The 26,616-nt window shown below is 38.9% G+C and overlaps 1 protein-coding gene across 4 annotated transcripts in view; it reads right to left on the bottom strand.

Annotated features, from left to right (window-relative positions):
• ERLEC1 (endoplasmic reticulum lectin 1) overlaps positions 1–26,616 on the bottom strand; it is a 48,694-nt gene that overhangs the window by 15,649 nt on the left and 6,429 nt on the right. For 3 of the 4 annotated variants that reach the window (XM_060187653.1, XM_060187651.1, XM_060187650.1), the window contains exons 2-11: positions 18,779–18,883; positions 17,619–17,699; positions 16,759–16,836; positions 16,359–16,422; positions 15,019–15,053; positions 12,014–12,237; positions 11,792–11,921; positions 10,690–10,851; positions 9,947–10,006; positions 2,514–2,638 (exon numbers count right to left, since the gene is read on the bottom strand). In XM_060187653.1, the coding sequence (XP_060043636.1) occupies positions 2,514–2,638; positions 9,947–10,006; positions 10,690–10,851; positions 11,792–11,921; positions 12,014–12,237; positions 15,019–15,053; positions 16,359–16,422; positions 16,759–16,836; positions 17,619–17,699; positions 18,779–18,883 (1,064 nt within the window). The remainder of the gene's footprint in view (positions 1–2,513; positions 2,639–9,946; positions 10,007–10,689; positions 10,852–11,791; positions 11,922–12,013; positions 12,238–15,018; positions 15,054–16,358; positions 16,423–16,758; positions 16,837–17,618; positions 17,700–18,778; positions 18,884–26,616) is intronic. The other variant, XM_060187652.1, reaches the window with a different exon arrangement.

Below are 26,616 nucleotides of genomic sequence, written 5' to 3' on the forward strand. Positions count from 1 at the left end.
GAACTACCTTCCATCCCTAGCAAACACTGCTCTGTTTTAGTTAATCATTTTCTTACTCCTCTGTGTTTGTTTACTTTATGGAATAGTCTTCTTCCCAACATGTATTCAGTTCTACCCCTTCATCTACTGTAACGCAAGTAGTAAAGACGTAAAGGATGAGGCAAGTGTAAATTCCAAATGAGTAGGATTCAAAGACAAATTCTAGTGTAGCTAATCTTATACTCCTGTGCTTCAATGTTTGTTACAGGTTGCTGTAAGTTATTTTCACATGACCTATACAAACAGAAGAAAAATCCATCTGTGTAGTGTAAGAGTGAAATGCTTTTTGATTTCACTAACTTTGAGTTTGGTTTGTATAGTCTGAAGGTAGTCTCTGTGTTAGTAAGGACAAAGTTAATGCTGAGACGGAAAAAGAATGAATAATTAAAACTTACTGGGCAAGACTACAAGCACAGGTAAAATTTAGTTATTCTTGGGAAACAAGAAATTTCTGCTGTGTATGTATTATATATAGTCCAGAACATAAGGTAGTTTTTTTTTTTTTGCCTCTAGGTTTATTACTGGGGCTCAGTGCCTACACTGTGAATCCCCTGCGCCTGGAGGCCATTTTTCTCATTTTGTTGCCCTTGTTGTTGTTATTGTTGCCATTGCTGTTGTTGGGTAGGACAGAGAGAAGGGGAAGACAAAGGGAGGGAACTGGGGGGTTCCAACTGGGATCCTTGAGCCATGTGCCCTTAACCTCCTGTGCTACTGCCCAGACCCTGTAAACTATATTTAACCATTCACTTTACAAAGGTTAAGAAACAAAGGGAAATGCTAGAGTATATTTAAATAGATTTAAATACCTTGGAAGAGGTAAAGATAACACATGAAAGAGGTAAATGCCCTTTGATGGCATCAGGCCTAACTCCTGGAGTTAACTCACTGTTACTAACATGTCACCACTCAGAGTACCACACCCCCACCATGGCTAGAGGCAGCAAAGTTTACTGAGTTCTACTGTCAGGCATTATGCTTTATTTATTTTAAAAAGATTTTATTTATTTATTAATGAGAAAGATAGGAGGAGAGAGAAATAGCCAGCCATCACCCTGGTGGTATGTGTGCTGCTGGGTATTGAACTCGGGACCTCATGCTTGAGTCCAATGCTTTATTCACTGAGCCACTCCCAGACCACGCATTCTGCTTTATTTGAACCACCTTATTTAAATGTCACAACAATATTGTTAAGTAATTGCTACAAGAAAAATTAGCCTTCAGAATATGATATAATATGGTATCATCGAGCCTGGCTCCCACTGCACTGAAGGAAGCTTTAGTGCTGTGACCTCCCCTTCTGCCTCTTTGTCTCAATTTTCCTATAGAAGTTTTTTTTTTTTTTTAATATATTTATTTATTTATGAGAGGGAGGAGAAGAAGGAGAAACAGAGTACTGTTCTGGCATATGTGCTACTGGGGATTTTAGGATCTCATACTTGACAGTTGAATGCACTTACCCACCATGCCACATCCTAGGCTTCCCCAATTTTTCTACTTAAAAACAAAGATGGGGAGCTGGGTGGCGGCACAGTGGGTTAATTGCACATGGTGCAAAGCGCACGGACCAACATCAGAATACAGGTTCGAGCCCTCAGCTCCCCACCTGCAGGGGGTTCAATTCACAGGCGGTGAAAGCAAGTCTGCAGGTGTCTTTCTCTCCCCATCTTCCCCTCCTCTCTTGATTTCTCTTTGTCCTATCCAACAATGACAACAACAATAATAACAACAAATATAAACAACAAGGGCAACAAAAGGGGAAAAATTAAAATAATAATAAATTAATATATATGTATATATTAAAAAAAATGAAGGGAGAGGAAAGGAAGAGAAGATGAAATCTGCTCAAGATAATCTGCCTTAGGATAGTCCTTCCTAAAGTCTTCATACAGATCTTCCCACGAGATCCAAAATGGGCCATTCTAGTACAAGTCACTGTAGTGTGGGGAACTACATCATACTGAAAACAGTAAAGGCTGTGGAGGTTCACAAGAAGCCTGATCACTCAGCTCTCTAGAAGAATGAAAATTGCAACTTTTATTAGAAACAACCTCTCTACTGGAGAAACCTTGCTATATGGCAGGGCTAATATCCAATCACAGAGCATCTGGTCTCTGTCATGAGCCCCCATTCCCCCTACTTCCTGAAGAATCCACATCCACGGAGACTGTCTATATATACTTAAACTTGTCCTTCTACCAATCTGCCTGACATTCATTTGATAGCTTGACCTGCTTGAGAAGTATGTAGAAGGATGGGGGAAATGGCTTCTTCACCTTTGTATTTATAATTGCCAGTATTTGAATCCAAGTCCTTAACTATTACACTGTTGCTGCCCCATGAAAAGAAAACTAGACTAGAGGCTGTTTCTTAAGACTGGCTACAGATTTTGGGTGTTTACATTTTACTTTTTTCATTATTCGAAGTTTGAAGTACTACACAAATCAGAGTCAAATGGAAATAAAGTTCATCTTTACCTGACTGTCTGGGTACCGTCGTCCTGAAGGTAATAGGCTCTAGCAGTGTTCTTCTTTGCCCATTCTATATGCTCCTCTTGGTTCCATGTTCCCACAACCACAGAGGTTTTCCCACTATCCTTGTCCTAATTTATGAAGAGATATTTGTGTTAACACATACTTGATGTTATCAGATAGACATCTAGGTTGAGAGCTTATAATAGTTAATCTTCACCTGTACACCACCTTTACTTAGATGAGTATTAATCAGTCTTGATGGAGTAGATTTAAGCTCACTGTCTTTACTCCTTGTTTTTCTGAATAGTGCAACTGCTTTCTAGTAAGGCTATCTCCAGATGTAGTTATTTTTGACTCTACTATTTCCTTCCACTCCTATTAAAAATATTATTTTCAAGACAGAAAGAGACAAGAGAGACACTAGAGTACTGTTCAGCTCTGGCACACGGTAGTGCTAGGGATGAATCTGAGCTCTCTGGGCAAGTCTGGCATACATGACTGTGTTATCGCCCCAGCCCTATCACTTTTTCTTTGGTGATGTTCCTGACTTTAGACTCTTCCTCTATATTTCTAGGGCTAACATTTCACCTCCCAATGAAGAGCTCACTTCTCACAAGTTAGATAATAAAACCATACATGATTCTCTTCTTTTTTTTTTTCTTAATTTTTAAATATTTATTTATTTATTTTCCCTTTTTGTTGCCCTTTTTTAAACTGTTGTTGTAGTTATTGTTGTTGTTATTGATGTTGTTGTTGTTAGCTAGGACAGAGAGAAATGGAGAGAGGAGGGGAAGACAGAGAGGGGGAGAGAAAGATAGATACCTGCAGACCTGCTTCACTGACAGTGAAGTGACTAGCCTGCAGGTGGGGAGCCGGGGGCTTGAACTGGAATCCTTATGCCAGTCCTTTTGCTTTGTGCCACGTGCGCTTATCCCACTGTGCTACACCTGACTTCCTCTTTCTTTCTTTTTTAACTACAACACTGCTCAGCTCTGGTTTATGGTAGCACAGGGGATTGAACCTGGGACTTCAGAGCCTCAGGCATGAGAGTCTCTTTGCATAACCATTAAGCTATCTACCCCTGCCATACTATTCAGATTCTTAATAAATTTCTGGCCTCAGCCTGGGAGATAGTTGAGTGTGTAGAAACTGGGGAATGTTATGCATGTACAAACTATTGTACTTACTGTTGAATGTAAAACATTAATTCCCCAATTAAAAAAAAAAAGAACTCCTTTTTGTGCAAGAAAAACACCTCAAAACAAATAAGATGCAAATTTTCAGGTTATATTGTTCTTCACACTAATTTTCAAAAAATATTTATTTATTTATGCCCTTTTGTTGCCCTTGTTGTTTTTATTGTTGTCCTTGTTGTTGGATAGGACAGAGAGAAATGGAGAGAGGAGGGGAAGACAGAGAGAGGGAGAGAAAGATAGACACCTGCAGACCTGCTTCACCACTTATGAAGCAACTCCCTTGCAGATGGGGAGCTGGGGGCTCGAACCAGGATCCTTATGCTGGTCCTCGCACTTCATGCCACCTGCGCTTAACCCGCTGCACTATCGCCTGACTCCCCACACTAATTTTTTATTAAGCTTATTTCTCTATCAGTACTGTCTAATAAGAACCTCCCTACTCCATTGCAACATTATTTTAAACACTATATACTATATCGTACGTGGACTTCCTTCTCTCTCGTTCTCTCCATCCCTCCCTCTCTCTAGGGTTACTGCTGGAGCTTGGTGCCAGCATATGTATTCATTGTACCTGGTGGCCATTTTTTCCTTTTTTCTTCTCCCCCATTTTATTTATTTTTATTATTTTATTTATTTTTACCAGAGCACTGCTCAGCTCTGGCTTATGGTGGTGTGGGGGACTGAACCTGGGACTTTGGAGCCTCAGGCAAGAGAGCTTCTTTGCATAACCACTACACTGTTCCCCTCCACCCACCCCTGCTCTTCTCCCCCATTTTATTAGATACAACAGAGAGAAACTGAGAGAGGACAGGGGAGATAGAAAGATAGACACCTGCGGATTTGCTTCACTGTTTAGATAGAACAGAGAGAAACTGAGGGGGAGAAAGGGAAGAAGAGAAACAGAGACATCCACAGCGCTGCTTTACCATTTGTGAAGCTTCCCCCTTGCAGGTGGGGACTGGAGGCTTGAACCTGGGTCCTTGTGCATGGTAATACATGCACTTAACCAGATGCACCAGCACCTGTCCCCCTGGACTTCTTTCTCTTTCCTCTTTTCCTGTTCATTTTTTATGTCTGGTACCAGGCTGCCACTAATACACATCTGATTAGTAGAAAACAAAACCTTTACAATGGCAGTAGGCACACCCATTGCTTAGTGGGTAAGAGTTAATAAACATTCTTTTAGCAACGAGGCCCTAGATAGACAGGGATTAGAGCTGCATAGTGAAATGTTTAAGAGACTAGACAGAAAGCGAAAACTGCCAGGTTTCAAATTTCAGTTTGTTATTTACCACCTATATGATTTCAAGTAAAGTTCTCTTCTGTTTCCTCATTTTGGAATAATACTTATCACTTAAAAGTTGGATTAAAAGACTTTAATATATGTAAAGTGCTTATAACAGAGCCTAATACACTCATTGAGCACTCTACCTGTTAGCTATTATTTTGTATGTCCAAATCTCCTGAGACCCTCAGAAAATTCTAGGTAATATATGACCTTGGACAAATTAAGTTTGATGCAGTCTACTGGTGGTAGATAAAAATGCTAATGTGTCTTGTGACTATATTTGTATAAGTTCACCAAAAGAATTATTATTATGGGGGTCGGGCAGTGGCGCAGTAGGTTAAGTGCACGTGGCGCAAAGTGCAAGGACCGGCATAAGGATCCCAGTTCGAGTCCCCGGCTCCCCACTTGCAGGGGAGTCGCTTCACAGGTAGTGAAGCAGGTCTGCAGGTGTCTATCTTTCTCTCCCCCTCTCTGTCTTCCCCTCCTCTCTCCATTTCTCTTTGTCCTATCCAACAATGAACAACATCAACAATGGTAGTAATAATAACCACAACGAGGCTATGGCAACAAGGGCAACAAAAGGGGGAAAAATGGCCTCCAGGAGCTGTGGATTCATGGTGCAGGCCATGAATAACCTTGCAATAACCTTGCAATAGCCCAGCAATAACCTTGGAGGAAAAAAAAAAAAGAATTATTATTATTATTATTTACCAGAGCATTGCTCAGCTCTGGCTTATAGTGGTGCACGGGACTGAACCTGGGACTTCGGAGCCTCAGGCATGAGAGTCTCTTTGCTATCTAGCCCCACTCCAGAATTATTATTATTTTTTAAGAATTTATTTATTTATTCATGAGAAAGATATGAGAGAAAGAACCAGCCATCACTCTGATACATATGTTGCCAGGGATTGAACTCAGGACCTCATGGTTGAAAATCTGTTGCTTTATCCACTGCGCCACCTCCCAGACCACCAGAATTATTTTTTTTTTAAAAAATGTTTTTATCTATTTATTATTGGACAGAAACAGAGAGGAATTGAGAGGAGAGAGACAGAGAGACACCTGCAGCCCTGCTTCACACTTGTGAAGCTTTCCCCCTGCAGGTGGGAACCAGGGGCTTGAACCTGGGTCCTTGCACACTTTAATGTGAGCGCTTAACCAGGTGTGCCACTGCCTGGCCCCCCCCACCCCCAAAAGAATTATTTAAGCATGTTCCCAAGATGTTGTTAATACATGCACTCAATCAGGTACGCCACCACTTGGGCCCCCAAGATGCTATTAAGAATGAAAATTGTAAACAACTTAAGTTCCAGCTATAGAGATCTGGTTAAATCCATTTTGGATAGAGACAGAATGTGTTGTTGGTGACATGGAAAGATCTCCAGTATACTAAGTGAGAAGAGTAAGTGTAGAATTTAACATGGACAAATTCAGTATAATTTTTTTAAAGGAAGGCTATTTTTACATATACACAATTTCTCTTGTGCATGGTTAACTAATAAAAGATTAAGATGCCAGGCTCAGGAAGATAGCAGAATAGTTATTCAAGGTATTTTCATTCCTGAAGTTCTAAACTCTCAGGTTCAATCCATGGTAAGCCAGAGCTGATCAGTGTTTTGAGAAAGAAAGGGAAGGAGGTTGGGGAGAGTGAGAGGGAGAAAAGAAGGAAGGAAGAATGAAGAAAGAGGGGGAGGAAAGAAGGGCGGGAAAGAGAAAACATTAAAATGTCCCACTTTTCATTTCCAATTTCTGGCATATAGTCCTTCAAAGAGAAAGTCAATGGATATTATCTCAGTCATTGTTTGATGATACTTTTACTATGTTTTCTCTAGTTAATAAGTGCTTTTAGAAATAAAACATCTGATGGTGTGTTTCTTTGTCATAGGCATGGTCCAGGTTCAAGTCTGGCCTCTACCACACTAAAGCTTTGGTGCTGTGGTGTCTTTCTCTGTCATTCTGTCTCTGTGAAACAGTTGGCCTACAGCAGTGAAGCCTCACAGATAGCAACAACAACAATCCACAAGACACTGAGAATCATGGTGATAATCTATTGAAATGGAACATTTCAGGTTTAGGTGAAGGAAAAAAAAAACATTGGTTTGTAGATGCTTCATCCATTTGGTATGACTTATATGGTAGATATTAGTATGACCTTTCTGGGTAAGAGTCATTTTGGAATTTAAAAATCAGTTCAATCTACTTCATGAGGGTAAACAGAGGATTTTCTGATCACTAGTTATTATTTCTTTAGGAAATAAAAAAAAGATATCTCCAGAGTAGGCAGGTTAATATTAAATAAAGGTTGTTTTCTGTCGCTTGTGGCGGTGGCAGGACGCAGAAAAAGGAGGTTTGGAGCAGAAAGGAAACACAATCCTTTATTTGCGCTGGCACCTCAGAGTTGGGTGAGAGCAGCAGTTTGGGCCACGTGGAGGTAGCAAAAATGGCCACCTCATGCAGCAACCTTCCCTGCAAGAGAGTGAGGGGCGGAAGAAGGGCTTTTATGGGAATAGCTCTCGTGAGAATGGGAAGAGGGAGGAGTAACCAAAGCACTCCAACTATGGAGGGAATTGACAATGCCCTGAGGGCACAACATGGCAGAACAGGTGCATTGAGAATGTCCCAACTCTTGCTGCGGGAACTAGCAATAGCCTGAGGGGACAACATGGCAGATGTGACTGCATCTGCACAATTTCCCAGCAGTTTCCCATGTCTAGCAGGCTTACTAGCAGACAAAATTATTGAGGATTTAAAGCAGCTAGACTTAAGTGTAAGAAACAGACTATAAAAACTATTTATGAAATTGTAGCAAGAGAATAAAAAGCCAGTGTAGGTAACCTAAAAACAGAGTGTGGGCACATGCACTATTTCACTACTCTTAGCTGCTTTTTCATTCAGATGGAGAGACAGTGATAGAAAGACAGATGGGGGCGGGGGAAGGGTTAAGTGCACATGGCACGATGTACATCATGGTGAGAAGCACAAGGACTGGTGTAAAGATCCTGGTTGGAGCCCCCACTCCCCACCTTCAGAGGGATCACTTCACAAGTGGTGAAGCAGGATTTCAGGTGTCTTACTCTTCCTTTCTCTGTCTCCCCCCTCCCCAATTTCTCTCTGTCCTATCTAATAACAAGAGTAGCAACAGCAGCAGTACCAACAAAAATAACAATGTGAAAAAAGATGGGCTTCAGGAACAGTGGATTTGTAATATAGGCTTAGTGGGGCAGGTGGTGGTGTTACAGTGCAAAAGGGACCCAGGTTCAATCCCTTGATCCCCATCTGTGGGGGGTGGAGGGGAAGCTTCACGATTGGTGAATCAGGGCTACAGGTGTCTCTCTCCTTCTATTTCCCCCTCCTCTCTCAACTTATGTCTCTATTCAATAATAAGTAAATAAAAAATTAAATTAAATTAAAAAAACATGACAGATGGGCAAATAGGGTGAAAGGAGAAACACTACAGTGCCAGAGATCCCTCCGTTGCTGAGGCATGAACTTGGGTGGGTCACCTGCTTGGCAAAGCATGTGCCTTATCCAGTGAGCTCTCTCTCTAGTTCCAAAATATTTTATTTTAAATTTAGGTGATACGATATCTTTTACAACTGAGAAACTTGCTGCATTTACTATGTTGTTAGCTCAAATGTACTATCTCACCAGTGATTTTCTTTATTTCTCAGAGCTAGAAATTAGTCATAGTAAGTGTGGTGATCCCAGCAGGAATTTGGGACTATTAGCACACAAATGATATCACCTTGAGGAGGTGCTTCAGAGAAGGGAATGTATAAAAGCAAGGGGCTTTGAGCATGTGAGCCTCTTTGGCTGCTGCTCCTTCTCCTAATCAGAAGCTTCTTCTGGTCAGGTGCGCCATGGCTGCTTCTCCTGGGAACTGAACATGTGTGATTCTGCTAGCCGGTAAACTTTCAGACCCCTCTACAGTCATGAGCAACCTTTACCAGAGCTTATAGTGTTTATCTTATGGGGCTAAACTTAGACTTTATGGACCTAGCGCACTCTTAATCCTTAATGATAAGTGCTTATTTTGCCTTTTACCTGTTTCACCCCAATAAACCTTGTATTGTTTAAACCAGTTCCAAGACCAGGCTGTGAATCCTTCTATGTGCCGCAAGCAGCAGCCCCGACCCCCAAACCTCTTTTAAGTTAATTTACAACAAGTAAGTTATTTCTCCAGGTTCATAGCAGTTAATCAACAATGCCATCCTGAGATGTTGACTCAATGACAAGTTTTCTTTTCATTTTTTAAAAATATTTTATTTATGAGAAAGAAAGGAGGAAAGAGAGAAAGAACCAGGTATCACTTTGGTACATGTGCTGCCAGGGATTGAACTCAGGACCTCATGCTTGAGGGTCCAATGCCTAATCTACTGTGCCACCTCCCAGACCACAATGACAAGTTTTCTTATTTTTTATTTTTTTTTATCTTTATTTATTTATTGACTTGCAGGAGGAGATAGCATAATGGTTATGCCAAGAGAGTCTCATGCCTGAGGTTCTGAGGTAGCAAGTTCAATCCCCTGCACCATCATAAGTAAGAGCAGCTGAAAGCAATGCTCTGATTAAAAACAAACAAACAAACATATATTTATTTATTGACTAGAGACAGTCAGAAATTGAGGGAAGGAGGTGAGAGAGAGGGAGACAGACAGACAGACACCTGCGGCCCTGCTTTAGTATTTACAAAACTTTCCCCCTTGCAGGTAGGGACCAGATACTAGAACCTGGGTTCTTATGCACTGTAACATGTGCAATCAACCAGGTGCACCACCACCTGGTCCCACAAGTTTTCTATTTCTAAAAACTCAGAGACACTTTAAGTAATTACTCTGACATCAAAATTATTTGATAATTAAAAGCAATACCAATTTCCCTCTTCCCCCTCCCCCACAATTTAAAATTGTTATGCCCTCTAATGGTAGAAAGGTATAAATGCTATTTAGTACCTCATGGTATTGATGTACATGTTTGCCATAGCAGAATTCGTATTTCCACCAGCCAACACCCTGCAGAAAAAGAAACAGATCAAGTTATACACAGAAATCTATATAATTTTTTAAGAGCTGTAATTGCAGTTGGTTAAACTTGAAAATTACTAAAAAGAAAATAAATACACACTCCCTTGGTAAAATAACTCCCACTGGAGCTACCAATGGGGGGTGGTGAGGGCAGGCAGGCAACAGTTCACCTTTTGGATACTAATTCAAACAATAAATGAAATGTAGGTGGATGCACATAGTAACAACAAATCACAGGTAACACCCTGGATCACAGGTAACACCCACCCACCTACCTATCTGCCTACCTTTCTTTTCTTTTTTCCATTAAGCAAAGGTCAAGTTCTAGCTTGTGAGAAAACTGAACATAATGGTTACAGATTAGCTTACAGGAAGCTGCAGAGGATACATTCATTGGCAGGATTCCAGAATTCTGTCATTTCTTTAAAGAGGAAAGTCATGTGTAGCAGTTGAAGATGTGGTTCAGAGCGTGCAGTGTAATACTTGAATGTGTGTGAGGTCTCTGATTGGGGGTCCCTAGCACTATCTATGGATAGCAGAGCACTGCTCTTTTCCTTTTATAAGATAAATACTAAAATCCTTTTTTTTTTTTTTAAATGTAGTGTAAATGTCTTTTGATTGACAAGGGGAAGCCGTAAAATAAATATCAAATCCAAAGGTTGACTTCTTACCCCATGAAAGCAATAAGAGCCACTGAGAAACTCTTTTATGAGTTGGTCGTCTGTCAGTTTGGAGATGTGTGTTGTTCCAACAGTGAGCACTGGCTGAGAACCAACAGCAATGGGCTTGTGGATTGCTGGGAATCTCTCTTCTTTAGGTGACTGTAAATCTTCCTAAAATTAAGTGTACATATGTTTAACGGCTTCCATGTCACAATTTTATTATTAATATATTTTTAAAGATTTTATTTATGGGGCCAGGCAGCGGTGCACCTGGTTAAGCGCGCACATTACAGTGTGCAAGGACCCAGGTTCAAACCTCTGGTCCCCACTTGCAGGGAGAAAGCTTCATGAGTGGTGAGGCAAGACTGCAGGTGTCTGTCTCTTCCCCCTCTATCTCTCCCTCCCCTCTCAATTTCTCTCTGTATCTATCCAACAACAAATAAATAAAAACATTAAAAAAAACCACTCTAAAAAAACTTTAAAAAATATTTTATTTATTTACTAATGAGAAAGACAGGAGGAGAGAGAGAAAGAACCAGATATCACGGGAGTCAGGCAGTAGCGCAGTGGGTTAAACGCACATGGCACGAAGCACAAGGACCAGCATAAGGATCCCGGTTCGAGCCCTGGCTCCCCACCTACAGGGGAGTCGCTTCACAGGAGGTGAAGTAGGTCTGCAGGTGTCTCTTTCTCTCCCCCATCTCCATTTCTCTCTGTCCTATCCAACAACAGCAACAACAACAATGATAAAACAATAAGGGCAACAAAAGGGGAAAAATGGTCTCCAGGAGCAGCTGATTTGTAGTGCAGGCACCGAGCCCCGGCAATAACCTTGGATGCAAAAAAAAAAGAACCAGACATCACTCTGGTACATGTGCTGTCGGAGACTGAACTTGGGATCTCATGCTTGAGAGTCCAGTGTTTTATCTACTGCACCACCTCCTGGACCACTGTCACAATTTTATTTATCATTTAATTTTAAACCATAGAAGACATGGAAAATATAAATAAATTACTACTACTATTGAACAGAAGTCATTAAAATAGTGATATGTACATTAAAAACTTTCAAAAAGATACACTGAGGAGATACTGTTAGTATTTCTCATACCTCTTTGTTTCTCCTAAAAGGTACCCTTAGTATTTCTTCCTGCTGTTCTAGTTGTCTCAGGGTGAGAGGTTTAAATGGTGACCCTGGCAGTGATTGGCAAAATATGTCATTCACAGGAGAGGCTCTGAATCTATTTGGTAAGAACAAAGCATTAGTAGTAAGCAGCTGACACTGTAAAGCATGTATGCATCTTATGTTTAAAATATGAAGTCCACATCCTACCTATATTTAGGATGACTGCATAAGAGTGGTGTCAAAATGACAACTTCATATTCACAAGTTGTAACTTCGGCTACTGAAAGAATTTCATGCTTAGATTCAGGATGACATATGTACATCACAGTACTTGATCTGGGCCGGTTCTGTTTCAAACTACAAGGTGTACCATTTCCCATTCCCACAGGATAGTAGGGTGTCATCTGACCTTCGATATTTTTAGTGGGAATCTTAAAAAAAAAAAAAAAGTATGAGACAGAGTTTTCATTAGAAATGAAGGTGGGATCAGGATGGGAGAAGCATTTATTCTGAATGAGATAAAATCATTTTATTTATAAAGTGAAAGGTATTATTTCTTCATTTTCAAACAATGGCTTTTTAAAAAAAAAAAAAAACCAGAACACTGCTCAGATATGGTTTATGTTGGTGCTGGGGATTGAACCTGAGGCTAAGAGGTTACAGGCATAACTGCTAAGCTGTCTCCCCAGCCCTCCATTTTCTGTAAGTTTTCCCTGAAATAGTCATTGGATACATAAGTTCTTATCTGAACAAACACATTTTTTAGAACTAATATAGTACAAAACGAAGTTTTTATTTGGTGATAAGTAAACATGGTCATATAAAAAGCTGTAACATCATGATTTATGTAAATTATTTTTAACAGTGCTAAAGAAAGAGTCTATAATAATTAAATACAGGAATTTACTACAACAGCCTGGGTAGATATTTCTTCAGAAATCCCTGAGTGCATCTGTAGCAAACCTTAGATTTGACAGACTTGAAATCTGATTTGTCAAAAAGTAGGACTATGTAAGAAAACATCTTAAATTTTTTTTTTGGGGGTAGGGGAAATAGCATAATGGTTATGCAAAAAGAATCTCACTCCTGAGGCTCTAAGCTCCCAGGTTCAATATCTTACACCACCATAAGCCAGAGCTGAGCAAAGCTCTGGTTAAAAAAAAAAAAAAGAAAAGAAAAGAAAAAATTTGCTTTTAATTGCTACCAGGGTTATCACTGGGGCTCCGGAGCATGCCTGCATGACAAATCCACTGCTCCCTGTACCAATTTTCCCTTTTCCTTTTATGTTGTTTTTGTCTTTACTAGATAGGACAGATAGAAACTGAGGGGTGAGGGGGAAGGTATAAAAGGAAAGAGTAAAAGAGACCTGTTTCACTGCTTGCAAAGCTGCCTCTCTGCAGGTGGGGAGCCAGGGCTCTAACCTGGGTCCCTATGCTTGGTAGCAATGTACGCTCCACTGGGTGTACCACTGCCTGTCCCCCCCTCCCCCCAAAAAAAGATTTTTAAAAGGTTTATTTATTAATGAGAGGGTGGGAGAGAGCATCAAAGTACCTACCACTCTGGCATATGTGAAGCTAGAGCTAGAAATTGGACTCCCATCTTTTGAGAGTTCACTGCTTTATTCACTGTGTCATCTCCTGAACAGCAAAACATTATCTTTTAAAGCAAGACTCTAAATACTTTGTTGATTCATTCATCTGCTTACTTTACCCTATTACCAACATTAATACAGATGCTTATCAACATAGAAACTTCTGAAGACAAAATAAAGATCACCTCAAAAAACCAATTACTAAGGAGTCAGCTACCATACTTTCATCTACATAAATGTAAAAAGAATCTAGGTTAAAAAAAAGATATTTCTAGTGATATACCCAAGAAAGCTCTTTGGAGACAGGGATTCATCTTGTATCACTTTGGTACCATGTTCAAGCAGGATATAGATAAATGCACCAGCAAATATTTTGAGATTTTTCTTTATATGCTATTTTTACCCCAATGTTTGGAATTAGAAAATCTTGGATTTAAAATCCAAGTTTTGAATCTGTCAGTTTTATAACTTGGCTAAATTTCAAAAGAAGAATAATAAATGCTCAAAGGTTGGGAGGAGACTTCAGTATTACCTTCCGTTACATGCCTGGCACGGTGTCTGGTTTATAATAGGGTCTTAGTGTTTTTATTTTTCATTCTCTTACCCTCTTATCTTCTTTATTTATGATTTCACACTTTTGAGTTCCATCACTTGCTATTTTCCAGAACCATGATAAAAAATATTTAACTCAAATGATAGTCTATAAAATTAAAATCTTCAAAACCAGCAATGCTATTTGTATCTATGCCTAGCTGGTCAATTCTACCCCCTCCCCCAAGAGCCACCTTTTTAGCAGTTTTTAAGGTATTTTGCAACTATATTTCTAACAAAGTTATTTTTATGATACGAAAACAGTGATAAACTACATGACATTTAAAAACTGTTATTAGGGGAGCTGACATAAAGCACACCAGGTAGAGTGCACACTTTACCATGTGCAACGACCTGGATTCAGGCTCCCAGCCACCACATGGGACACTAAACTGTGGGAAGCTTTATGAGCTGTGAAGCAATAGTGTAATATCTCTCTTCGTTCTCTCTTTCACTTGCTATCTGGAAAAAAAAAAGAAAGAAAGGAAAGAAAGAAAAGAAAACAAAAGTCTGCCAGGAGCGGGGGCACATATAGGCACACAAAGCCCCTGAGAAGCCCTGGAGGTAAAGAAAAAAAAGTTTTTAGACACCCTAAATCATTCAATCAACATCTCTAAAATGCCTACATTATGTCTGGTACTCTGCATGGTTAGGTAAAGAGATAAAATTTAAACAGTTCCTGCTTTTAAGATGCTTGCAGTGTGGTAGCTTGTGATTTATAGATAGAAGCCATCAGTAAGTCCTCAGAAGTAAGGGACCAAATGGCAGGGAAAAAAGTGCAAGCCTTGTATTTGCTTCAATTTAAACAGAGAAAACAATTCCTAAGGACAGAGGTGACACATTGTCTTTACAGAATCAGTCTCCCAGGCACATCTCTGCTAGTTTTGGTAATATGCAAATGTCTTTGACTTGATCTTTTGAGGTACTTGATAATTAAAGAACACATGGCCATTTTCTGTCAAGTAAATTGTATAAAGTCATGTCTCACTAACAATAAATGTTAAGAGTGAAAGATCCACATGTCACTTGCCTCCTTTGACTTTTCCCTTTCTTCTGCTTCTTGTTCTGTAGAACATAAGAGTAAGATAAGTATAAAGAATTCCAGTGGCTTACTGATAAGATGTTACTAAGTTCCCGATTTTATAACTTTAAACTTCATCTTAAAGAAAACCCAAAACATAAGTTATCATGCTACTTTTCTTGACATACTTTTTTTTTTGGAAACAAGAGTCTAAAGATGAACTTTATATGTTTTCCTATGGAGAAATATTCTACTTCAGACTAGTTAGTATAACTGGCCACAACAGTTTTCTTTTATTAAAGTACTCTTATGAGTGAAAAATTTAATCTTAGCGAATTTGAGTGATATAGATGAACAGAAATTTTTCACAATTTGAGGGATATGCTTACAAGCCTATTTCCAATACTAAAAAAGCATTGCTTAAACTCAGCAAAAGGGTATATAAACACTAATATGTTTATCCTACTAGAGTAAAAAAAATAACAACAACAACAAGAAAAACAACAACAACTATTAATAAGCAGGGAAAGCATGATCGTGGGGGCCAGGCAGTGGTGCACCTAGTTAAGCATACATGATACCAGGCTTAAGGACCCAGGCTTGAGCCCTGCTCCCCACCTGCAGGGGAGAAGTTTCACTATAGGTAAAGCAAGTACTACAGGTATCTCTCTCTCCCTTTCTACCTCCCCTGCTGTTCTAGCAAATAAAGGGGGAAAAAAAAAAGGAAAAATGGCCATCAGGAGTAGAAGATTTGATGAGCAGGCACTGAGCCACAGCAATAACCCTGCTGGCAATAAAACAAACAAACAAATGAAAGACGACTGTCCACATGAAAATAATGACTTTTTTCCTTTTGAACCACAGCTCAACATTAGCTTATGGTGGTAGCAGGAATTGAATTTGGGACCTTGGAGCCTCAGGCATGAAAATTTTAATGCACAACCACTATGTTATCATTGTGAAAAAGCTTTCCAAGCATTATTTGAAAAGTGTAGTGTTTTAAAATTCACAGTTGCCAACAAAAAAATATTTTTTAAGATCTCCCCCCCATTTTTTGTGGCCCTAGGGCCTCACACATGCATTATTTTGTCACTTTTGGGTGACTTTTTCATTCAGACAAAGAGAGGGAGAGTGAGGAGAGACTCCCCAGCACCAGATCTTTCCTCAATTCTATGCATCTCCCATCCTCACATATGGTGCTGGGGGTTGGACCTGGATCACACACAAAGCAAGACACATGCCGTGTCCAGTGAACTCTTCTCCAGTCCAACAAAATCTTTTAGGTTCCAAAGAAAACAATTAATTAAATCAAATCCATTATTACTAGAAATCAGTTGGTAGAAACAAACCTTTTTCAGATAGGAGGTTCTTAGCCAACATATTCCCAAGGTAGTACTCGTGAATATTAACTTTCTATATTTGAAAATAAAATAAAAAAATATAGTAAGTAACTTGCAAGTACAGTTTTCAAGAATACAGCTTTAGTTTTGTTTTTCAAAGACTTCTTTATTTTCTGTGAGAAGACTAGAGCACCTCTCAGTCCTGGCATATGACAATGCTAAAGATTGAACCTGAGGCCTCTGGAGCCTCAAACATACAAATACTGTGCTCTAGTGCTGAGCTATTTCCTTGGCCCCAAGAATAAAACTTTAAAATCATCAATCTTAAAAATAATAATAATCATCAATCTTGTTACTACAGATATCATTTTATAATGCTTGATTACTCATATTTTGAAGAAAAGCATACCTGACCACTTTCCTTCTCTTCATGGTACTGCCGAATATGTTTTCCATGGCATACTTCATAAGTCCAGTAAGATTCAATCTAAGAAAGATGGATGTATTTACATATATGAAAGCAATGCTACTCAGTTGTCACTCTTTGATATCATAATTGAGTACAGTTCCTCAAGATTTAGAGTGCTGGGGGCCGGGTGGTGGCACACCTGGTTGAGCGCACATATTACAATGCACAAGGACCCGGGTTCGAACCTCCGGCCCCCACCTGCAGGGGGAAAGCTTCATGAGTGGTGAAGCAGGGCTGCAGGTGTCTCTCTGTCTCTCTCCCTCTCTATCACCCCCTTCCTTCTTGATTTCTGGCTGTCTCTATCCAATAAATAAAGATAACAAAAAATAAATAAATTAAAAAAAAAAGATTTAGAGTGCTAATGGATGTCTGCTGCACATATTATACATGGATATAAGTGAATAAAATAATATTAAGTAACAATTTTTCATTAAGTTTTAAAAATTGGCCTGGAGCCAATTAAAATTATTATATTTGTTTACTTATTGATAAAGATAGCCAGAAATTGAGAGGAAGGTGGAGATAGGGAGAGAGACAGAGAGACACCTGAAGCACTGCTTCACCATTTGTGACAGTTTCCCCTTCTGGTGGGGACCAGGGGCTCAAACCCAAGTCCTTACACATTTTAACATGTGCACTCAACCAGGTACACCAGCATCCTGCCCTAATAGTTTAATTTATAACCAACTTTAAATCTGATACAATGTAATGAAGTAAAATGAAAAGCAGAATTATTTTCAAGAGCCTCCCGGCTGTTGACAATTTAATTTCTAGTTATTGAGAGAACATAAAATACATACTCTATAGGAACAACTGCTTTGCTTAAATAGTGGCTCCAATAGTTCTCTTGGATTAGGGCCTTTATAATCCTTTTCTTCTTCCTAAGAAAGAACAAGAGTTTAATACTTACAATTATTCTAGAACTCCACCCATTTGAGTATTCATTGGTCAAATCACAAATGCTTGGGAATATGAAGGGGAAAAAGTTAAAACTTATAATAAGAGCCTATGGTATGCCACTTCTTTCAAAAGAACTGAAGTATAAAAAGTATAGAATGAATTTCTACTCTTCCTTCTCTCAGAAAGGGCTTTGAATATCAATTTCAAGAACAATTTTCATACACCTATTTCAGAATTCTCAAACAATCTAGCTATGAAAGCCTCAGGTAAGGAAAAATCTTGTAGATATATTGGAAAGGTTTATGATCCTTTTTAGTTTTATATCTTTACATTTTGTATTTGTATGCTACATAAATGTGATCGCATGTGTCTTATTTGATTTAAAACAAAATGAAACAAAGTTGTCATTTACTTATTTCAAAATCTGAACAAAAGTTACGAAGACACTCACTGAATTTAATATTTCCATTTTACAGATCACGAAAATAGTGCACAATAGGCTCAATAAGTTCATTGAGTGTAGGAATTGAGTTTCAAATTTGTTTACGACTCTACAACTAACTATATAGCCTATACCTCAGCCTCCTGGCTCCTAGGCTGGTGTCCTTTCCATTTTACCATGCTGCCTCGCCTGTTTCATCTTGAAAGAAGTCATTGCCTTGAAGGATGGATAAGAGGCAGTTAGGGCATTTTAAGAGGAAGAAATGGGCATGAACTAAGGCAGTGAGAAAGTATAAGGTACCTATAGATTTATCAGAAATTCTTAATAAAAATGTCACATATTCATATAAAATTCTATCTTGTTTCAGAACCCTCATTTCTAGAAAAGAAAGTAAGAATGGATTAGATTTTCATTCAAAATATTAACTGTGAGCTGCTGATTTTTCCAGGTTGAACTGTAAGATCAAAGAGTTTAGGAATAATGGAAATGACTACGACTTTTATGATAAGCAGGCTTACTAAGAAACATGTATTTCAATTTGAACTTGATGTATCTAATGAAAATGTTTTAAGTACAGTTTTGGTGATAGGGACTACAATATATCACAAAATCTATTACCTCATCCCCACTTGTCACAAGGGGAAGAATGCATTTATATTTTTCTTTATGGGACGTTGTCATGATGACATAGTTATCTTCTTTATACAAAACTCCAGTTGTTGGCTGTAAGAACAAAAATATATATTACTTTCTTCAGCTAAATTGTATTACACTGAATAACTTAGAGTCCTAGGTCGAATTAGCTCATCATTTCAACAGAGGACTTAAGTGACTTATTTATTATGAAAGAGAGAATGAGAGAGGATGGGAAGGGGTTAGGGAGAGACAGAGTACTGCTCAGCTATGGTGTAACTTGATGCCAAGAACTGAACTTGTGGCCTCTTCGCCTTAGACCTGCAAATTGGCAATCTAACAGGCTGAGCTATATTCCTGACCTTAATAAAGGATTTAAGAAACTTATTTCCAGGGGCCGGGTGGTAGCACACCTGGTTGAGTGCACAATGCTCAAGGTGCACCTGGGTTCAAGCCCTCAGTCCTCACCTGCAAAGGGAAAGCTTCATGAGTGGTGAAGCAGTGCTGCAGGCATCTTTCTCCCCCCCTCCATTTCTCTCTGTATCTATTCAATAAATAATAACTAAACTATAAAAATTACTCCCAAAGGCAGGGCTATGAGTCTATACAATTTTTAAAGATATATTATTTAGAGGTAGGATGAAAAAGAGAATGAGGCAGAGAATCAGAGGCTAACTCTGGCATATACAGGACCAAGGAGCAAACTTGAGATTTCAAGCATGGAAGTCCTGTGCGCTACCGCTCAGTCACCTCCCCAGCTGCAACACATTTTTTAATGACCAATGAAAATGACAAGCCTGTCTCCTCTCCCGGATCAACTAGGAATACAAAAGGAGACCACCTGAGACTGAAACAAGACAGGACTAGAACGACTACAGGAATCCACCAAATCACCAGTGAGTGCAAACACACATGGCTGGTGACGAGAGGATCCTAAGGGAGAGACTAAGTGGCTGGTAACAGTCTGGCAGTTTACCAGTTGAGACAACACCTCCAGTCTGTTCCACCAACAAGGGAACAGCTTAAAGGAGGAGAGGACTCCCCGGAGACTCACCAAGTGCGACTCTGAAAATTCATTGCTACTGCCCTCAGAATCGGGAGCAGTGGCAGGGAGGGACACCTGGGGACAGAGATCTAACCAGGAAACTCAGGAGAAGACCTATACCTCGGTGGCATAGCAGTGGGGCTGTGAATGTCTCTTTGCATAACCACTGTACTATCTCTGCCACATCCTGCCTTATCTCTTGGTCAGAAGTCAGTGATTAAGCTAAGAAGCCTACTTATAGTTTAGAAGCCCTCAGGCTCCCATAGCCTACAGAGAAGAAGAAGAAGAAGAAGAAAAAAAAGAAGCTTTTAAATCACTGAGCTCCAACTCAGGGATTAAAAGACTATTGAAACAACTGTTAACTTCCATCACTGTGAACCCTTTAATTACCTTACTTAGACACAAGTCAATCCAGGAAATAGTGATCAGTAATTTGAAAAGTACTAAGAGAGGGAACTCATAACATAATATATAAAATGGGTAAACCAATAAGAAGAAATATTGGAGAAACTAACCAGGACAACAGTCCAGCTAAAAGCCCCCAAAGGGTGAAGCACAAAATAACGAGTTCAACATCCAAACATTAGCTAAGGAAATAATCACAGGAGTGAGTAAAGAGTCTGAAAGAATTGTAGTCAGAAATACAGAAACAACAAATGAGACTCTGGAAGAAAACACTAACTATCTCAAGGTTATTAGAGAGCTGAAAGCTGAAATAGCTGAGCTAAGAACACAACTAGCTGAACAAGCTAAAACAGTATCAGAACAGGGAAACAAAATAGATGAACTCCAGAAAACAGTAGAGGGCAGAGAGAATAAAATCAATGAGGCTGAAGACAGAATTAGCAAGATTGAGGATGAATTAGAGACAACTAAAAAAGAAATAAGAGATCTCAAAAAGAGATTAAGAGATGCTGAAAACAACAACAGAGACCTATGGGATGACTTCAAAAGAAACAATATATGCATTATTGGCTTACCAGAGGAAGAGAGGGAGAGGAAGAAAGCATTCTTCAGGCCATAATAGCTGAAAACTTCTCTAGTCTAGACAACATCAAAGACATAAAGATTCAAGAAGCCCAGAGGGTCCCAAACAGAATTAACCCAGACCTAAAGACACCAAGACACATCATTTTTAGAATGGAAAGGAATAAGGATAAAGAAAGGATCCTGAAGGCTGCAAGAGAAAAACAAAGAGTCACCTACAAAGGAAAACCCATAAGATTAGCAGCAGACTTCTCCACACAAACACTATAGGCCAGAAGAGAATGGCAAGATATCTATTGAGTGCTCAATAAGAAAGGCTTTCAACCAAGAATACTATATCCTGCTAGACTGTCATTCAGACTAGAGGGAGGCATCAAAACCTTCTCAGACAAGCAACTGTTGAAGGAATCAACTATCACCAAGCCTGCCCTGAAAGAAGTTCTGAAAGGTTTTCTATAAAGTCAGACCATCATAAATAGGACATATATCAGAACACTCTAAAACTCTACAAGAATGGCGTTCAAATATCTTCAATCTTTGATATCAATAAATGTTAATGGCCTGAATTCACCTATTGAAAGACACAGAGTAGGAAGATGGATCAGAAAATACAACCCAACAATATGCTGTCTACAGGAAACCCACCTAATTCAACAAGACAAACACAGACTTAAAGTGAAAAGATGGAAAACTATTATACAAGCCAATGGCCCACAAAAAAGGGCAAGAACAGCTATTCTCTTATCTGACATGATAGACGTTAAAATAAATAAGATTAAAAAAGATAGGAATGAACACTACTTAATGCTCAGAGGATCAGTCAATCAAGAGGACTTAACAATCATTAACATGTATGCACCCAATGAGAAGCCATCTAAATACATCAAACTTCTACTGAAAGAGCTACAGCAATATATTAACAGCAACACAATCATAGTAGGGGACTTCAACACCCTACTCTCTCAACTTGAGAGATCATCCAGGCAGAAAATCAATAAAGACATAAGGGAGCTAAATGAAGAGATAAATAAACTAGAACTATTGGACATTTTCAGAGTCATTCATCCCAAGAAACTGGAATACACATTTTACTCAAATCCACATGGGTCATTCTCAAGGATAGACCATATGTTAGGCCACAAAGACAGCATCAGCCAATTCAAGAGCACTGAAATCATACCAAGCATCTTGTCAGACCACAGTGGAATTAAGCTAACACTTAACAATCAACAAAAGATTAGTAACAGTCCCAAAATGTGGAAGCTCAACAGTACACTTCTTAACAACTTCTGGGTCAAAGAGGAAATCAAGGAAGAAATCAAAATGTTTTGAGAGTTCAATGAAAATGAAGACACAAGCTATCAAAATATTTGGGACACAGCTAAGGAAGTACTGAGAGGGAAGTTCATAGCTATACAAACACACATTAGGAAATAAGAAAAAGCACAAATAAATAGCCTGATTGCACAACTTAATGACCTAGAAGAAGAAGAAGAACAAAGGAACCCTAAAGCATCCAGAAGGACTAAAACTAAAGTTAGAGCAGAAATAAATAACATTGAGAATAAGAAAACCATACAAAAGATCAACAAAAGTAAATGTTGGTTCTTCAAAAGAGTGAACAAAATCGACAAGCCTTTAGCCAGACTCACAAAACAAAAAAGGGAGAAGACCCAAATAAATCAGATACTAAATGAACACCGCAGAAATTCAACATATCATACGAGGCTTCTATGAACAACTGTATGCCACCAAGCTAGAGAACCTGGAAGAAATGGATGATTTCCTAGATACCTACCAACTTCCAAAACTAAGTAAAGAGGAAGTGAATAACATGAACAGGCCCATCACAGCTAATGAAATTGAAACAGTTATCAAAAATCTTCCCCAAAATAAAAGTCCTGGTCCAGATGGTTTTACAAATGAATTCTACAAAACCTTAAAAGAAGAACTAATACCTCTACTCTTAAAAGTCTTCCAGAAGATTGAAGACACTGGAATACTCCCTGCCAGCTTCTATGAAGCCAATATCACCCTGATACCAAAAGCAGACAGGGACACAACCAAAAAAGAAAACTACAGACCAATATCTCTGATGAACATAGATGCTAAAATACTGAACAAAATTCTAGCCAACCGGATACAGCAGTATATCAAAAAGATTGTTCATCATGACCAAGTGGGGTTTATCCCAGGTATGCAAGGTTGGTTTAATATACGTAAATCAATCAATGTGATCCACCACATCAACAAAAGCAAGACCATAAACCACATGGTCATATCAATAGATGCAGAGAAAGCATTTGACAAAATACAACATCCCTTTATGATCAAAACACTACAAAAAATAGGAATAGATGGAAAATTCCTGAAGACAGTGGAGTCTATATATAGCAAACCTATAGCCAACGTCATACTCAATGGTGAAAAACTGGAAGCATTTCCCCTCAGATCAGGTACTAGACAGGGCTGGCCACTATCACCATTACTATTCAACATAGTGCTGGAAGTTCTTGCCATAGCAATCAGGCAGGAGCAAGGAATTAAAGGGATACAGAAAAGAAGAGAAGAAGTCAAACTCTCCCTATTTGCAGATGACATGATAGTATACACAGAAAAACCTAAGGAATTCAGCAAGAAGCTTTTGGAAATCATCAGGCAATACAGTAAGGTGTTAGGCTACAAAATTAACATTCAAAAGTCAGTGGTATTCCTTTATGCAAACACTAAGTTAAAAGAAATTGAAATCCAGAAATCAATTCCTTTTACTATAGCAACAAAAACAATAAAATATCTAAGAGTAAACCTAACCAAAGAAGTGAAAGACTTGTATACTGAAAATTATGAGTCACTACTCAAGGAAATTTAAAAAGACACAAAGAAGTGGAAAGATATTCCATGTTCATGGTTTGGTAGAATTAACATCATCAAAATGAATATACTACCCAGAGCCATCTACAAATTTAATGCTATCCCCATCAAGATCCCAAGCACATTTTTTAGGAGAAGAGAACAAATGCTACAAATGTTTATCTGGAACCAGAAAAGACCTAGAATTGCCAAAACAATCTTGAGAAAAAAGAACAGAACTGGAGGCATCATACTCCCAGATCTCAAATTGTATTATAGGGCCATTGTCATCAAAACTGCTTGGTACTGGAACATGAATAGATACACTGACCAGTGGAATAGAACTGAGAGCCCAGAAGTGAGCCCCCACACCTACGGACATCTAATCTTTGACAAAGGGGCTCAGACTATTAAATGGGGAAAACAGAGTCTCTTCAACAAATGGTGTTGGAAACAATGGGTTGAAACATGCAGAAGAATGAAACTGAACCACTGTATTTCACCAAACACAAATGTAAATTCCAAGTGGGTCAAGGACTCGAATGTTAGACCACAAACTATCAGATACTTAGAAGAAAATATTGGCAGAACTCTTTTCCGCATACATTTTAAAAACATCTTCAATGAAACGAATCCAATTACAAAGAAGACTAAGGCAAGTATAAACCTATGGGACTACATCAAATTAAAAAGCTTCTTCATAGCAAAAGAAACCACTACCCAAACCTCACAGAATGGGAGAAGATCTTTACATGCCATACATCAGACAAGAGTTTAATAAGCAACATATATAAAGAGCTTGTGAAACTCAACAAGAAGACAACAAATAACCCCATCCAAAAATGGTGGGAGGACATGGACAGAATATTCACCACAGAAGAGATCCAAAAGGCTGAGAAACACATGAAAAAATGCTCCAAGTCTCTGTTTGTCAGAGAAATGCAAATAAAGGCAACAACAAGATACCACTTCACTCCTTTAAGAATGTCATACATCAGAAAAGGTAACAGCAGCAAATGCTGGAGAGGGTATGGGGTCAAAGGAACCCTCCTACACTGCTGGTGGGAATGCCAATTGGTCCAACCTCTGTGGAGAACAGTCTGGAGAACGCTCAGAAGGCTAGAAATGGACTTACCCTATGATCCTGCAATTCCTCTCCTGGTGATATATCCTAAGTAACCCAACATATCCATCCAAAAAGATCTGTGTACACATATGTTCTTGGCAGCACAATCTGTAATAGCCAAAACCTGGAAGCAACCCAGGTGTCCAATAACAGATGAGTGACTGAGCAAGTTGTGGTATATATACACAATGGAATACTACTCAGCTGTAAAAAATGGTTGACTTCACCGTTTTTAGCCGATCTTGGATGGACCTTGAAAAAATCATGTTGAGTGAAATAAGTCAGAAACAGAAGGATGAATATGGGATGATCTGACTCTCAGGCTGAAGTTGAAAAACAAGAAAACACAAGTAGAACCTGAAAAGGAACTGGCGTATAGCACCAAAGTAAAAGACTCTGGGGTGGGTGGGTGGGGAGAACAGGTCCAAGAAGGATTCAGAGGACCTAGTGGGGGTTGTATTGTTATATGGGAAACTGGGGAATGTTATGCATATACAAACTATTGTACTTACTGTTGAATGCAAAACATTAATTCCCCAATTAAAAAAAAAACAGGAAAAAAAAAAGAAAATGACAAGTCTTAACCTGGTGTTTTAATAGAAAAAAATATTAACAGAAAGTCTGGAGTATAAAGAAAAAAAAAGACTAACTCAACAAGTTGAAATATGGATTAAAAAGGTGTTAAGAGCCAAAATGTTCATGAGGCCTAGGAGGTAGGGCAGTGGATAAGCTGTTGGATTCTCAAGCATGAGACTCTATCACTGACTACAAATTACTTATTATTTTTTTTTTACCAGAGCACTACTCAGCTCTGGCCTATGGTGGTGTGGGGAGATTGAACCTGAGACTTTGGACCCTCAGACATGAGAGTCTCTTTGCATAACCATTATGCTATCTACCCCACACCTACATATTACTTCTATTAACTATTACCACCTATGATTATGCTTAGTGAAGTAAGGAAGTGAAAAGACAACTACCAGATGGCTTTGCTCACATGTAGAATACAGATACCTGAAACACATGAACTTGTGTGTACACACACACACACACAAAGTCAAAGTAGCCACACCGTCTCTAAGAGTTTATGAGAACTATGGTGTTGATGCTGGTGTTGGGAAACTCAACACTTTGGTGGTAGGTGCCGTATGAAACTATATCCCTGTAACCTAATAAAACATTGTTAAATTACTGATAAGAAAAAAAAAAAAGGCCATCACTGCCCATATGTGAGAATCAATAGCCCTTTAGAAGCATACTATCAGTTTTGTTAGATGGGACACCTGAATGATATACTGCAATTACTTTCCCCATGTAGATAACGTATATATATACTTTTTCTGAGTACTATTACCATGTAAAATATAAGTTCCAGGTATACCTCATAATGATCTGATGTTTTGCCATTTGTTATCATAATAAGCCTAGTTGAAATGAAGCACTACTGCACAATTTATATATATATATATATATATTTTTTTTTTTTTTTACTGCACAATTTTTATCTGTCTTTACAGCCATCTGGATTATTGCTGGGGCTCCATGCCTGCACTATGAATCCACCACTCTCAACTCCCCCACTCCCTTAAAATTTTTTTCCTTTCTTTTATTTGATAGGAGAGACAGAAACTGAGAAGGGACAATGAAGTAAAGAGGGAGAAAGAAAGAGATACACCTACAACACTGTTTCACCACTCATGAAGCAGGTGGGGGCCAGAAATTCGAATCCGAATCCTTGAGCACAGCAATGTGTGCACTCAGTGGGATGCACCACCACCCAGCCCCAAGTTTTACTTGATGATTATAACCTTTTTC

This window comes from Erinaceus europaeus, chromosome 3 (genome assembly GCF_950295315.1).
Source record: "Erinaceus europaeus chromosome 3, mEriEur2.1, whole genome shotgun sequence".
Taxonomy (NCBI): Eukaryota; Metazoa; Chordata; class Mammalia; order Eulipotyphla; family Erinaceidae; genus Erinaceus; species Erinaceus europaeus.